Source organism: Macrobrachium nipponense, chromosome 7, assembly GCF_015104395.2.
Source record: "Macrobrachium nipponense isolate FS-2020 chromosome 7, ASM1510439v2, whole genome shotgun sequence".
Lineage (NCBI taxonomy): Eukaryota > Metazoa > Arthropoda > Malacostraca > Decapoda > Palaemonidae > Macrobrachium > Macrobrachium nipponense.
In genome coordinates, this window is record NC_061109.1 from 113,261,272 (window position 1) to 113,275,451 (window position 14,180).

At 41.2% G+C, this 14,180-nt stretch overlaps 1 protein-coding gene across 3 annotated transcripts in view; it reads right to left on the reverse strand.

Moving 5' to 3' along the window:
- LOC135217107 (uncharacterized) overlaps nucleotides 1–14,180 on the reverse strand; it is a 172,532-nt gene that overhangs the window by 111,012 nt on the left and 47,340 nt on the right. For all 3 annotated transcript variants that reach the window (XM_064252801.1, XM_064252799.1, XM_064252802.1), the window contains 3 exons: nucleotides 13,513–13,611; nucleotides 1,076–1,128; nucleotides 820–895 (listed from right to left, as the gene is read on the reverse strand). In XM_064252801.1, the coding sequence (XP_064108871.1) occupies nucleotides 820–895; nucleotides 1,076–1,128; nucleotides 13,513–13,611 (228 nt within the window). The remainder of the gene's footprint in view (nucleotides 1–819; nucleotides 896–1,075; nucleotides 1,129–13,512; nucleotides 13,612–14,180) is intronic.

Genomic DNA, 14,180 nt, shown 5'->3' on the forward strand with positions numbered 1-14,180 from the left:
AAGATTGTCTGCTAACTTCAGGATGGCCACCAGAGGCGCAGCAGTCGGCAGCATGGGATGGAGTAGTAGTGGTGCGAGCTGCTCACTCTGTGGGCGGCTCTCCTCATGGAGGGTTTTTGTTGTGAGAGATTTCTATTGGTTTTTGGCTCGTGGTAGTGGTCTCACTCGCCTAGTGTTCATACCGACACCCTCTTGAGGGTGAGCGAGTCAGTTATACTGACCTTTTTCTTATTTTATTTATTCTCTGTATGTGGTTAGTACATTTACCCTCTAGAAATAATAGATTAAAGGATATTTCTGCGACACGAGCCAATCGCCCAGAAATAGATTTTTCCTTACGTCAAAATCCCTTTTTTAACCTAGTATGGCATTTCTTTATATGTCATATGTACTGATTGTTTTGTATAACATACAACAAATAACTATTATGTTGTAATACATCACTGACAGGCTAAAGATTACAGCACTAATGGCCAGTGAGGGCATGGGGAAAAGGAAACCTAGAGAAAGAGGATAAAAAAAGTATTTTTATGATCAGTTAACAGATATAAGTATAATTAAATTCATTCTTAATATACAACTGCTTTACTTCAAGGAACTATGATGTGTTGCCACGCTGCAGAGATACATTCTTTGCATGTGCATTAAATAACTAACAATACACCTGTATTATTGCTTTTATAGGCTTGAAACTACAATGTCAGATGAGGATACCAACCAATATTGTTTAGGAAATTGCTTATTTTGTGAAAGACAGACCCTTGAAAAAAAAAAAAAAAAAGTACTGTATGTGTACTTGAAATATTCAGATAACCTTACCTCTGGCATGGAAAATATCATATTGCACTTCAAACACTGACTTCGCTGAAACCTATCCGTGTTCACTGCTCTGTCACTGAAATATTAAAAAATCAATAATATCAGATCATCCTCCTTCACTATGCTAACAAAAACATTTCATATTCCTCAGTCTGGTGGTGATTGAATACTGCAGACACTAAATATTTAAAGGCAATTTCTCATGTTCTGTTACACCATGGATAGAAAATGCTAAAATATTTTGCAGTATACTAACCTTTCTTTTGGATCTTCTGAAGTTCCAGCAAGAGGAATTTCTTCAGTCTCTACCTAAAAAGAACAATAAACAATACGTTCTTTAGGAAGAAAGACAATGTGCCTAGAAACCATCAAGCTGTAAAAGTGATAAGTATGTAATAAAAAAGATACAACCTAAATAAAGTTATTTAACTTCAGGTCTCTGGCTTTGCAAAGGTCAATCAAATAATTCTACTTTTATCTTAGGATTTTGACAGATTGAAAAGGCAATTTAAGCACATCACAAACATTTCACACAGTAGAACTGACCTGATGGAATTACTCTTAAGGACTTAAATTGTCCGTAAATAAAAAAATTTTAAATACTTGAATTCCAAAGCATGACACTTGATGGTAATGCTATGTACTTATGATCTTTTATTCTACCACTCTTGGAAGATGGTTTGCTTGTCTGCATGTTACTACCTTTACTTAAACCTTATACAGGCAGTCCCGGTTTTCAGCAGGGGTTCTGTTCTTGGCGGGTTGCTGAGAAGTGAAAACCACCATTAACCGAAACTCTGGCACTGAGTTTCAGTTAATGGAACCGATAATCGGTTAACCCTTACTGGACGGGTAATTATATCGACGTGCAGCTCCCCAGGCCGGGTAAACTTTGTAGTCGGCCAATTTACTTAAAGAAAAACACATAAATGGAAAGAGGAAAGATATGCAAACGTACATGGTGAAAGAAAATAAATTCAAAAGAATTTTCCCTACCTTCCACGAGAAGTTGAAAATTACTATTTACAACCCCTTGTGGGGCCTCTTTTATAAGACAATTGTAAATTTTACCAACTTATATGTTTTTACTAATATATAAATTCATTTTTTTTGTAAAATTATAATTACTGCTCACACAATATCAAAACAGATGAGAAATAATAATAACAAATTTTTAGCATATTTGTTGAATAATATTTACGTAAATTTACCGAGCACAAAGATTCGGTAACTTTTTTTTTACTTTTACATGTTTTTTCTAATATTTCTTTGCACTTTTCTTTGTAAAATTACATTTACAACTGACATAATATTGTAAAAGACAAGAACAAAAAACAACAGCAACCTTTTGATATATTTACAAGCAAATTTACAAAAAGACGTCATGCGAGAGAGAGACGCAGTACATTCCCCCTTCAAGCAAGCACTATGAAGTCCTGAGATGCCCACACTTGTGATATCAGCCAGTGTAAAAGTTGCCATTAGTGAATTTATGGGCTATAAAAGTTTTGGCAGCTCTTTCCTGCCCAATTCTTTCCAAATCGATGACGCGTAATAGAGGTGGTCCCTGGTTATCGGCTGCTTTGCTCAATGGCGGTTCTCGAAAATATTCATTACAAAATAAGGTTTCTTATGATGCCACATTCAGTTATCGGCAATGGAAGTCTCAGGGAGTAAAACATACTTATGGCACTCTTATGGCACTGATCACTGCTTATCGGCGCCATAAGTATGTTTTACTCCCTTAGACTATTGTTTTGCTTCATGGTGATTTTTGCTTTATAATAACTGGGGACCACCTGTATTGTTTATCTACAGGATCAATCCATCCATCACCCCAAACCTGTTATTTCTACTCCAGAGGATCAATCTGTCCATTAGGTATTAATGGTGCCTCTGTTAGTCATGTTATGGTGCCATAACTATTATCAGCACCTTATGGCGCCGACAACCAAAACTCGGCCTGTTATAGCGCCACATATCTCAGATTTTATGGTGCTAGAGAAGCGCCATAAAACCAGAACGCCATTAACCGAGACCACCGGTAACCGGGGACTGCCTGTACATATCAAGTGAAGTAGTTACCCCTCTCCCACCAAGGAAATGACATATTTGGGCAGATTTTTTATTTCTTTTTTTAAAGCTCACTCACTACCTAAATAAACTCTTCACACCAGCTTTCTACATTTTCCAGTCAAGCTGCCATATCTCCTTTCCAATGCTAGACATACCTCAATTCCTTTGCCACAATACTACTGTGGGACAGTATTGGTTACAGTATTCTGGATATTGATGCAACAAGATAATTTCTTCCTGCATAACTGAAGCTCTGGGCAAAATGTTATTGTTATAATACAATTAAGTTTGTTCATACTTACCTGGCAGATATATATATAGCTGTATTTTCTGAAGTCCGACAGAATTTCAAAACTCGCGGCACACGCAGTGGGCGGCCAGGTGGTAGTACCCATTCCCGCCGCTGAGACCTTACCTTACAGACCTTACAGTTTCTTCGGGTTGCCCCAGGTCCCTCAGTGTGAGGCACCTCTAATGTCTACCAGAGAGTTGCTAGTACATCTTCCGGTATATTTTGCATCTTCCAATCTTGGATGGTCTGGGATGCAGTTTAGATATTTGTCGAGCTTATTCTTAAACACATCTATGCTCACTCCTGTTATATTCCTCAGATGAGCTGGCAACGCATTGAATAGACGCTGCATTATCGATGCTGGTGCGTAGTGGATTAATGTCCTGTGTGCTTTCCTTATTTTTCCTGGTATAGTTTTGGGCACTATTAATCTACCTCTGCTTGCTCTTTCTGATATTTTTAGTTCCATGATATTTTCTGTTATTCCTTCTATCTGTTTCCATGCCTGAATTATCATGTAGCGTTCTCTTCTCCTTTCTAGACTATATAATTTTAAGGATTGTAGTCTTTCCCAGTAGTCAAGGTCCTTAACTTCTTCTATTCTAGCTGTAAAGGACCTTTGTACACTCTCTATTTGTGCAATATCCTTTTGATAGTGTGGGTACCATATCATATTGCAATATTCAAGTAGACTACGAACATATGTTTTATAAAGCATAATCATGTGTTCAGCTTTTCTTGTTTTGAAGTGCCGTAACAACATTCCCATTTTTGCTTTACATTTTGCCAAAAGAATTGCTATTTGATCATTGCATAACATGTTCCTATTCATCATCACACCAAGGTCTTTAACTGCTTCCTTATTTGTGATTGTCTCATTATTAGGTCCCCTATATGCATATAGCTTTCCTTCTCTGTCTCCATAATTTATTGATTCAAATTTATCAGAGTTAAATACCATCCTATTTACCTCTGCCCAATCATATACTTTGTTAAGGTCTCTTTGTAGAGCGTTCCTATCTTCATCACAAGTAATTTCTCTACTTATTCTTGTGTCATCAGCGAAACTACTCACTACCGAATCCTTAACAGTACTGTCTATGTCTTCAATCATAATAACAAACAGTATTGCAGCTAACACCGTACCTTGTGGCACACCGGATATTACCTTGGTTTCATCCGATTTCTCATCGTTTGCAATAACTATCTGTTTTCTGTTGTGTAAAAATTCTTTTAACCATCTTCCTACTTTATCTACGATATTGTGTTTTCTAATTTTCTTCGCTAATATATTATGGTCTACTTTGTCAAAAGCTTTTGCAAAGTCTAGATAAACCACATCTGTTTCATTTCCGCTTTTCATATTTTTGAATATGTTCTCACGGTGGACTAACAGTTGGGTTTGTGTACTTTTTCCGGGTACGAAACCGTGTTGTCCTATATTAAACAAATTATTTTTTTATTAAATGTTTCATAATATTTTTCTTCATTACCCTTTCATACACTTTCATAATATGTGATGTTAGACTCACAGGCCTATAATTACTTGCCTCTAGTCTTGATCCACTTTTGAAAGTAGGGGTGATATATGCTAATTTGTGCTCATCATAAATCTTGCCTGTATCTACACTTTGTCTTAATAATATTGCAAGTGGCTTTGCGATAGAATGAACTACTTTCTTTAACAAAATAGCAGGGACTCCATCAGGCCCTGCAGCAGCTCCATTTTTAATTTCATTAATTGCCTGCACAATATCAGCTTCATTAATTTCTATGTCAGCTAAATATTCACTATTTTCGTCCCTTACTTCTATATCATTATCTTCATTATCTATTCTAGGGGTGAATTCTCTCTTATCGTTCTGCCAGTATGTTGCAAATTTCCTTTTTTTCATTCGTTAATCTCCCTTCAATTCTCAGAGGGCCTATTTCTATTCTTCTTTTATTCATCTTCTTCGCATACGAGTATAATAGTTTGGGGTTTTGCTTGATATTTAATAGGGTTTTTTCTTCCAAGTCCCGTTTTTCATTTTCTTTTGATTGTATAATCTTTTGTTCTGCATTTTCTATCTTACTTTTTAGTTCTATAACTTTTCATGCATTTTTTTCTTTTGCAAGACCTTTTTTCCACTTTCTGATTTTCTGGAACAAGATCCTTCTGTCTCTTGGTATGCATGAATGATGTTTATTTTTCTTCTTCGGTATATATTTATCCACTATTTTCTCTAATATTTTATATAATATCTCCGTATTTACCCTTATGTCATCACTTACGAAAATGTTATCCCAATCTTTGTTTAATTCTTCATTTATTTCTGACCATTTTATATTTTTACTGTAGAAGTTGTATTTTCCATATCCTTCCCACTTTTTCATTTCTTGCTTATCTCTGTTTTCACTTGCTTTGGAATGAACTGTTAATTCTATGACATTATGGTCTGAAATACTCGCATTATAAACTATTATTTCTTTAACATAATTCATCTCGTTCACAAATACTAGGTCTAAAGTATTTTCCTTTCTTGTTGGCAGGTGATTTATTTGTTGAATGTTGTATTCTAGTAGCATATCTAATAGCTTTTCGAATTGCCTCTTATCTTCTGCACTACTATTACTCTCTTTTTTATATGTATAAGTACAACCACAATCTCCTATTTTTTCTTTCCATTCTACGAAAGGAAAGTTGAAGTCTCCAGATAGGAGAATAGTCAGTCCTTGTGATTTCTACATATATCATTCCGAATTTTTCAATTATTAAGTCAAACTCTTAGTATTAGGAGGTCTATATATTACTATGTTCATTAATTTTTCAGATTCAAATTCTACCGCTATTAGTTCACATTCTGAGTTACCATTTTTATTCATATTTTATCAATGCCACTGTCTCCTGAGGGGAGGAGGGTGGGCACTTTAATTATATATATCTGCCAGGTAAGTATGAACAAACTTAATTGTATTATAACAATAACATTTTGTTCATGCAACTTACCTGACAGATATATATATAGATGAATCCCACCTTCGGATGGTGGGAAGAGACAGAATAGGATTTGTAGGAAACTAAATTAAGTAGATGATGTACAACATCTTGGTTCCTCACCTGTTAGCAAAGTAGACTCTGTGATTACTGTCACTTAAGCCTGCTTCTGCTCAATTAGAGTTGCCAGCCAGGTGGAGACCTGTAGTGCTGGTGCGCTCTGGATGCTCTGTCAACGGGGGTGTGACCTCAACGTGACAAGACCATCGAACCATACATAAGAGGGCTATGAAGCAACTGACCACCACCTGACTAACTAGACCAAAAATCCCCTGAAAGTTAATCTAAAGAATGGGAGATCTTCACACAAGATCTCACCAACAACCAAAAACACAAAACATATTAAAACTAACCTAACTCCTAACTAAGGGATAGGGAAAGAGCTACCTCCAGCCCCCAAGACTGTGTCTGCAGAAACGTATGGTCCAAGAGAACTACAGTCCTTGTAAATCGTTCTCACATCTCTTAAGTAATGTGAGGCGAATACAGAATTGCTCCTCCAAAAGGTGCCATCAAGGATGTCCTTGATTGACATATTCTTTTGGAGGGCAAGAGAGGTAGCGACAGCTCTGACCTCATGAGCTTTCACTCGCAGAGGCTCAAATCAGTCTTCTGGCAAGATGAATGAGCCTCTTTAATGACGTCCCTCAGAAAGAAAGCCACAGCATTCTTTGACAAAGGTAATTCCGGTCTCTTCACAGAGCACCAGAGATTACCTGAGGGACCTCGTACCTCCTTCGTTCTATGAACATAGAACTTGAGAGCCCTGACAGGGCACAGGACTCTCTCTGGTTCTTGGCCCACCAGATTCGACATGCCCTTAATCTCGAAGCTCTTTGGCCAAGGGTTAGACGGGTTCTCGTTTTTAGCCAAGAAAGTTGGACTCAAAGAGCAGACAGCGTTGTCTCCTTTGAAGCCCACTTGGCTACTAAAAGCTTGGATTTCGCTAACTCTCTTCGCCGTCGCCAGAGAAGTTAGGAAAAGAGCCTTCTTTGTCAAGTTCCGAAGAGACGCTGAGTGAAGTGGTTCAAACGGACTTGACATCAATAGTCTAAGAACCACGTCAAGGTTCCATGAAGGCGGCCTCGCCTGAGGAATCTTCGTAGTCTCAAACGATTTCAAGAGGTCGTGAAGATCCCTGTTGTCAGAGAGGTCCAGGCCTCTGTGCCTAAAAACTGCTGACAACATGCTCTTGTATCCCTCGATGGTCGGGACTGCCAATTTCTGCACGTTTCTTAAGAAAAGTAGAAAATCGGCTATTTGGCTCACAGAGGTCGTGGAAGAGGAAACTCCCTCCTTTCTACACCATGCCCTGAAGGAAGCCCACTTCGATTGGTAGACAGCTCTTGTAGAGGCTCTTCTTGCATTTGCAATTGCTTTCGCAGCTGTTTTCGAAAAACCTCTCGCTCTGGCCAACTTTTCGATAGTCTGAACGCAGTCAGACCCAGAGCGGAGAGGTTTTGGTGATACCTTTCGAAGTGAGGCTGTTTGAGTAGATCTTTCCTCCAGGGCAACGTCCTTGGGAAGTCTACAAGGAATGACATGACCTCTGTGAACCATTCTCTCGCCGGCCACATCGGGGCGGTCAGGGTCAACCTTGTCCCTTCTGAAGCCGCAAACTTCCTCATGACTTCCCCCATGATTTTGAATGGTGGGAAGGCATAAAGGTCTAGGCCCGTCCAACTCCAGAGCAATGCATCCACAGCGATTGCTCCTGGATCTAGGACCGGGGAAGCAATACAGAGGAAGCCTCTTTGTCCTCGACGTCGCGAATAGGTCGACCAGAGGACGTCCCCACAACTTCCAAAGCTCCTGACACACGTCTTGATGCAAGATCATTGTGTTGGCAGGATTTGGTCCTGTCCACTGAGAAGGTCCGCCCTGACGTTCTGCACTCCTGCGATGAATCTCGTCAGGATCATGATCTTTCTCACCCTTGCCCACAGCAGCAGAATCTCTTTGCCAGGTGAAACAGAGTCCGGGAGTGAGTTCCTTCCTGATTCTTCCAATATGTGAGGGCTGTGGTGTTGTCCGAATTGACTTGGATAACTTTGTTTGTCAATTTCTCTTCAAAGAACTGCAGCGACAGGAAGATCGCTGCCAGTTCTTTGACACTGATGTGCCAGACTGCCTGTTCCCCTCTCCAAGAGCCTGACACTTCTTCCCCTCCTAGTGTTGCTCCCCAGCCCGAAATGGAAGCGTCTGAAAACACTAGGTCGGGGCTCAGAAGATTTAGGGATAAGCCCTCTTTCAACTTCTGAGGATCGAGCCACCATCTTAGATGGCTTTTCACCGACTCTGAGATCTTCAAGATCACATTGAGATCGTCCTTGGCCTTCCATTCGTCCGCAAGGAAAAACTGGAGAGGCCTGAGGTGCAGTCTTCCCAAGGAAACAAACCTTTCCAGCGAGGAAATGGTGCCCAGCAGACTCATCCATTCCCTCGCCGAGCAAGTCTCTTTCCCCAAGAAGGCTGAGATTTTCTCTACGCCCGAAAAGCCACTGAATCCATCTGAATCCCCAGATACACGATGGACTGTGTCGGGGTCAGATGTGACTTTTCGAGGTTGACAAGAAGTCCCAGGGACTTCGCTAAGGCTAATGTTAACTGAAGGTCCTTCAGACATTTCTCCTTCGACGATGCTCTGACAAGCCAATCGTCGAGGTATAGGGAAACTCTTATCCCCGAAGAGTGTAACCACCTCGCCACATTCTTCATGATGACGGTAAAAACCATCGGAGCCGTGCTCAAGCCGAAACAAAGGGCTTTGAACTGCCAAACTTTGTTGCCTAAAACGAATCTTAGGTATTTTCTTGAAAGAGGGTGGATTAGAACGTGAAATTACGCGTCCTGCAGGTCTTAGGACACCATCCAGTCGCCCGGTCTCAAGGCTCCTAGAACAGACTGAGGCGTCTCCATTTTGAATTTGATCTTTTCTACAAAAAGATTGAGCCTGCTTACGCCTAGGACTGGACGCCAACCTGATGACTGCTTCGGTACCAGGAAAATCCTGTTGTAAAATCCTGGTGACCCCAGGTCCACGACCTGCTCCAGTCTTGGAGTTTCTTGAAGGCCCTCTTGGTGGACAGCGAAGTCTTCATTTCCACGAACTCCGGGGTCTTACACAACTTGGAAGACGAAAACTGCGAGGGAGGAGACTTGGGAGCTGCAGGCTGAAACTTGTCCCCGAAAGACGAGCGCAACAGCCGCACAAGAACCTTGTAGTCCGAGACGGACGAAACAGAAGAAGGTTCCTCTTCAATCAAGTCCGCCGGACTACTCAACTCTCCTTCTTCCCTAAGAGGAATAGGAGACCGCCCCTCCGGAGAGGGCGTACGTCCAGCGGGTCTGGCCTTGATCAAAGACCCCCGCTGCTTAGAAGCAGAAGCCTCATCTAAGCAAACGTCCTTACGACGATCCTTACTGCTCGAAGGAGGCAGAGCTTCTTGACGGCGATGAGCGTCCTTAGAGACGACCGAGAATGCCTTACTTCCAACAGAAGCGTCCTTACGCTTCTTACACGAGCGAACAGAATTCGAATATAACGTGTCTTTCCGAACGTTAACGAACTCCTTATAAGGAGACACGTCACTACGAGCGTCCATACGAGCATCCTGCTGCACGTCCTCTTCCTGCTCGGCGTCCTCCGAAGCATCCTGGCAAGCGTCCTGCTGAGCGTCCTCAAAAGCGTCCTGAGCGTCCTCTCGAGCGTCTCGTCGAGCAGCTTCCCCATGACGTCGAGAGGGTACGAAAGCGTCCTGACGACCAGCTTTCCTACCAGGAGAACGAGATCGGCGATTAACCGAAGGAGACGCATTCGGAGAAAGAGACGAACGCGGAGAGGGAGAAGGAGACTGCTTCGTCCTCTTGACAGGCAGCCTGACGTCCTTCCTCCGCTTAGGCTCGACTGCTGCTGGGCGAATCCTCTGAGCCATCAAAGAAGATAACTGGTCCTGAAGGGACAAAAGGTGTTCTTCGTAGGCGAAGAACCAACAGAAGAGCAGGACTGAGCCTGCGAGAAGACGAGGGGCGAGGGGACGGCCCCTTCCTCCTTCTCAACAGGTACTAGCTACTTGCTTCTCCAACAGCGCGACTGTAGCGCATCTCAGCGTCATCACTGGATGACATCCTACCTCTCTTCTGAGGCGGAAAGGCGTCATACGCATCCGGAGAAGAGCACAACGAAACTGGAGAGATAGCTTACTACGAAACGTCCTTTTCAGAGGACGCGAGTCTCTCTGAGCGCTCCACCCCTTGCACGGGGAGGACGCCTCGGAGGACGAAAAACAGTCCTTAAGGATACGCGCCCGTGCGCGCTCCTTGGCAGCCTGGGAACTTGCAACATGGCCTGCCGAAGGGACGCCAGATTGGTGGGGAGCCCCCGTAACCCTCTTGCGGCTTTCGACATATCCACTCCCTGAGTCCTGGGAGTCCGATAGCGGTCTAGGCCTAGAGGCATTATGGGGCCGATCTGACGCCCCCTCCACAACACTAGGGGCACGATCACACACTTTCACCGAGCCAGTTTCTAAGGCCAACACTTTTGATTCAAGAGTACGCAACGACTCCAAAATCAGAGAAAGGGCATTACCTTCTCCAGACACAGAATCAGGGCCCGAAGGCAACATCACAGGTTTAGGAGATACAAATTCTACAGGTGTTAAAGCAGGTGAAATGTTAGTTCCCTTACCTTTAGTAGAACCGCTCCTGGAGGAAGACCTCCTGATCCTATCGCGTTCCAATTTACGCCGATAGGAATCATACACCTTCCATCCATCATCGGTCAATCCTTCACATTCATTGCACCGATCATCCAACAAACATACATGTCCCCTACACCCCATACATACTGTGTGGGGATCTACCGATGATTTAGGTAGCCTCACCTTACAATCACTCTTCACACACACTCTGAAACTCACTGCACTTGATCCAGACATCACGTTTACAGAAAAGCCAATCCAAAATCAAAAAACAGTCCACTATTGCGTATGCCAATCCAACAATCCAGAATCAATAACCAAAAGACAATCCAGATACTTAAATACCAGTAAATCCAAAAATCCTAGGCGGAGGTACTGCAAACAGTTGTTTACAGCACCGGCGACAGAAAAAATATGAATAGAAAATGGGAATGGTTCATGATATCCGCCTCCCAGCGGCAGGAATGGGTACTACCACCTGGCCGCCCACTGCGTGTACAGCGAGTTTTGAAATTCTGTCGGACTTCAGAAAATACAGCTATATATATATCTGTCAGGTAAGTTGCATGAACAAAATATTTTTTTTTGTAGACTGCAGAATATTGCAGTGAATCCCATACAAGCAAAATATTTGCAACTATCAGCATGCATGACATTTTCACCTTTACACTGCATGGTGTGTTCAACTGCATGCTGCTTAAGGGATTTGAGGTATCTAATTCCTTTCATTAGTATAATACAGTGGACCCCCCGTATTCGCGTTCTCCTGATTCGCGGACTCACACATTCGCGGTATTTTTCTATGATAAATATCCACAAATTCCTTTTTTTTTTTATAAATTTCATCATAAAATGCACTTTTTGTGATAAAACTATTAAAAAAAACCATGTAGGAAAATTTTTAGTGGGTTTTTCTTGAGTTTTAACTAACAAAATAGGCTGTTTTTAGCATTTTTATAGGGGTTCTAAACATTCGCGGGTTCTAACTATTCATGGGGGGGTCTGGTACACATCCCCCGCGAATACGGGGGGACCACTGTATTACTATTTTAAAAGTTTGGAAATATTACTGAAACAAAATGTGGCTCATAAAGCCAGCTCCAAAGAGACATACTTAAATGTAAATAGAAAGTGGAATTAGGTACAGCTGAAAAGTCAGACAGCATGGTGAAAAGACCACAAAGGGATTATGAAAAGTAAAGGCTGAAGGCAATGCAGCTATATCCAAAGAGATACTGCAAATAACCTTTAGTACTGTCTACAGTGTACAATAAAAAGGAAACCTAAGGAACTGAGTAAACTTAGGAAATCATTGTGTAGGATTACGAGTAGGTCACCACTGCCAGAGTAGTTTTTTAATTAATGAAAGCCTACAAATTTGAAAGTTGATCTATTGAGGTTGCTCAGCTAAAGTCTAGTCCCACATTTGAGGTTTCATCAAACTCAAAAAGGTCACAAATACTGGAAATGAGGTTGCTTCAGAACAAACCTCAACATGAGAAGTGACTTGTGAAAATCCATACGGAGTTTTAAAAGGTCTGAGAATTACTGCTCCTAAGACTAAAGGGAAGCCACTTCCTTCTCTGGACCAGATCTCTTGGACATGAGAATTTGACAGGCAAGTTCTTCCACCTCAGGTGAAGGGCATCTAAAAGCATGAGGAGACATGGGTCCCAAGGAAGTCCCTTCACCAAGTTCTGATAGTCACTCCAACAAAAGAGGTTGAAAAGAAAAAGCTCTATTGTTCTGATCTTGAAGGCTGGAGACATCAAGGCTGCTTTTCAACAGATACCCAGCTGAAGCTGTAGACAATGAATATAACAGTAGCTTGTGATCGACTACCAGGGAAGCCAAGACAGCCAATCATCATATTATTCTCTATCTTCTTCATCTTTCCCATTGTTATCACTACATTAAGGAGTCGGTTGCCTGATGCGCCTTCTCCACTGCCTTCTAGCAAAGGCATGGTTTATTGTTTGGAAAAGGGGGCTTTTACGACCGCATGCCTTGGCTGTCATCAACTACAGTTATTGGCAGTGGGCCTAGCCTTTTACTAAAAAGTACGACTACAAGGCAGCAGTTTCCACAGTTACTGGAGGTGGGCCTAGCCTTTTACTAAAAAGTAAGACTGCAAGGCAGCAGCTGTCCTTTTCGTTGCCTTTTACGAAATGCTGGACCTACAGTGTTCTCTATGGGGTGAGCTAAATCAGTTGGTGTCTAAAAGCATTCTCCAAAGCTGAACCACCTGAATGAATGACAACAGATCTGACCTCTTCAGGCTGACCTGCAGAGCCAGGAATTGACAAGTCCAAACGAAGATATAGGCGACATGGTGACTGAATACACTTAAGCATTAACTAAAGTTGAAATAAGTTATTGAGTACTTTCCTAATACAACAGTCCATTCTATGAAATAACACCAAACTGGTATTATGTATACCAAATTGGTGCTTGATCTTTCAATCTAGATGGGATAATCTGCTATACAAAATGGAATCTGATTATGTACGTATATTGGAATATACTCTAGTTACATAGAAAAATGTAAGTTCCTTTCCAATTATACTAAAATTTCCATACAGTACCTTAATTTTTTTCGAGAGCTTTCCATCATGGTCAGCATTTCCACGAGGTCGACGACCTTTGACTTTCTTTCTTTTCTTCTTGTCTTCTTCATTGATTGTCTGAAATAAAATATTAAGAATTTAAACAAAATCATAAAGCCAATCAACATGCACAGAGCAGAATAAGGAAAGTATACATTTCTAGTTTCATCTATCTGGTACACCTTAATCATCACTATAAGTACTACATGAGAACTTTGTCATAAAAGTAGTGACTGATAACCTGTGACATGTAACTCAACACTACTGGAAATTATGTTTTTCTGACAGCCTGTTAGTAAGGAAATTTATTCTAATTTCTTCCCATTTCTAGGATGACATCTTTGCTTCAGTTATGCTGATTTCATGTTTTCAAGGAATTTTTTTGGTATATTGGTATTTTTCACTGGAATGATACATACGTTTGCAATTTGTATTTATATGATGGCAGTTAATAGTCATTTTTTGTATCTTTTATTGTGTTTTGTCCTGAGTTTCTTTTGGCTTCTCATTCAGCCTTCAAGATCTGCAGTAAACTTGAGATGGATTGCTAGAAAAGACTTGTCACCTATTCATATTTGACCTTGACTGAGAAGCTTATCCATGACATTGCTTGAGATTTTTACAACAGAATTCAACTATACAGTACT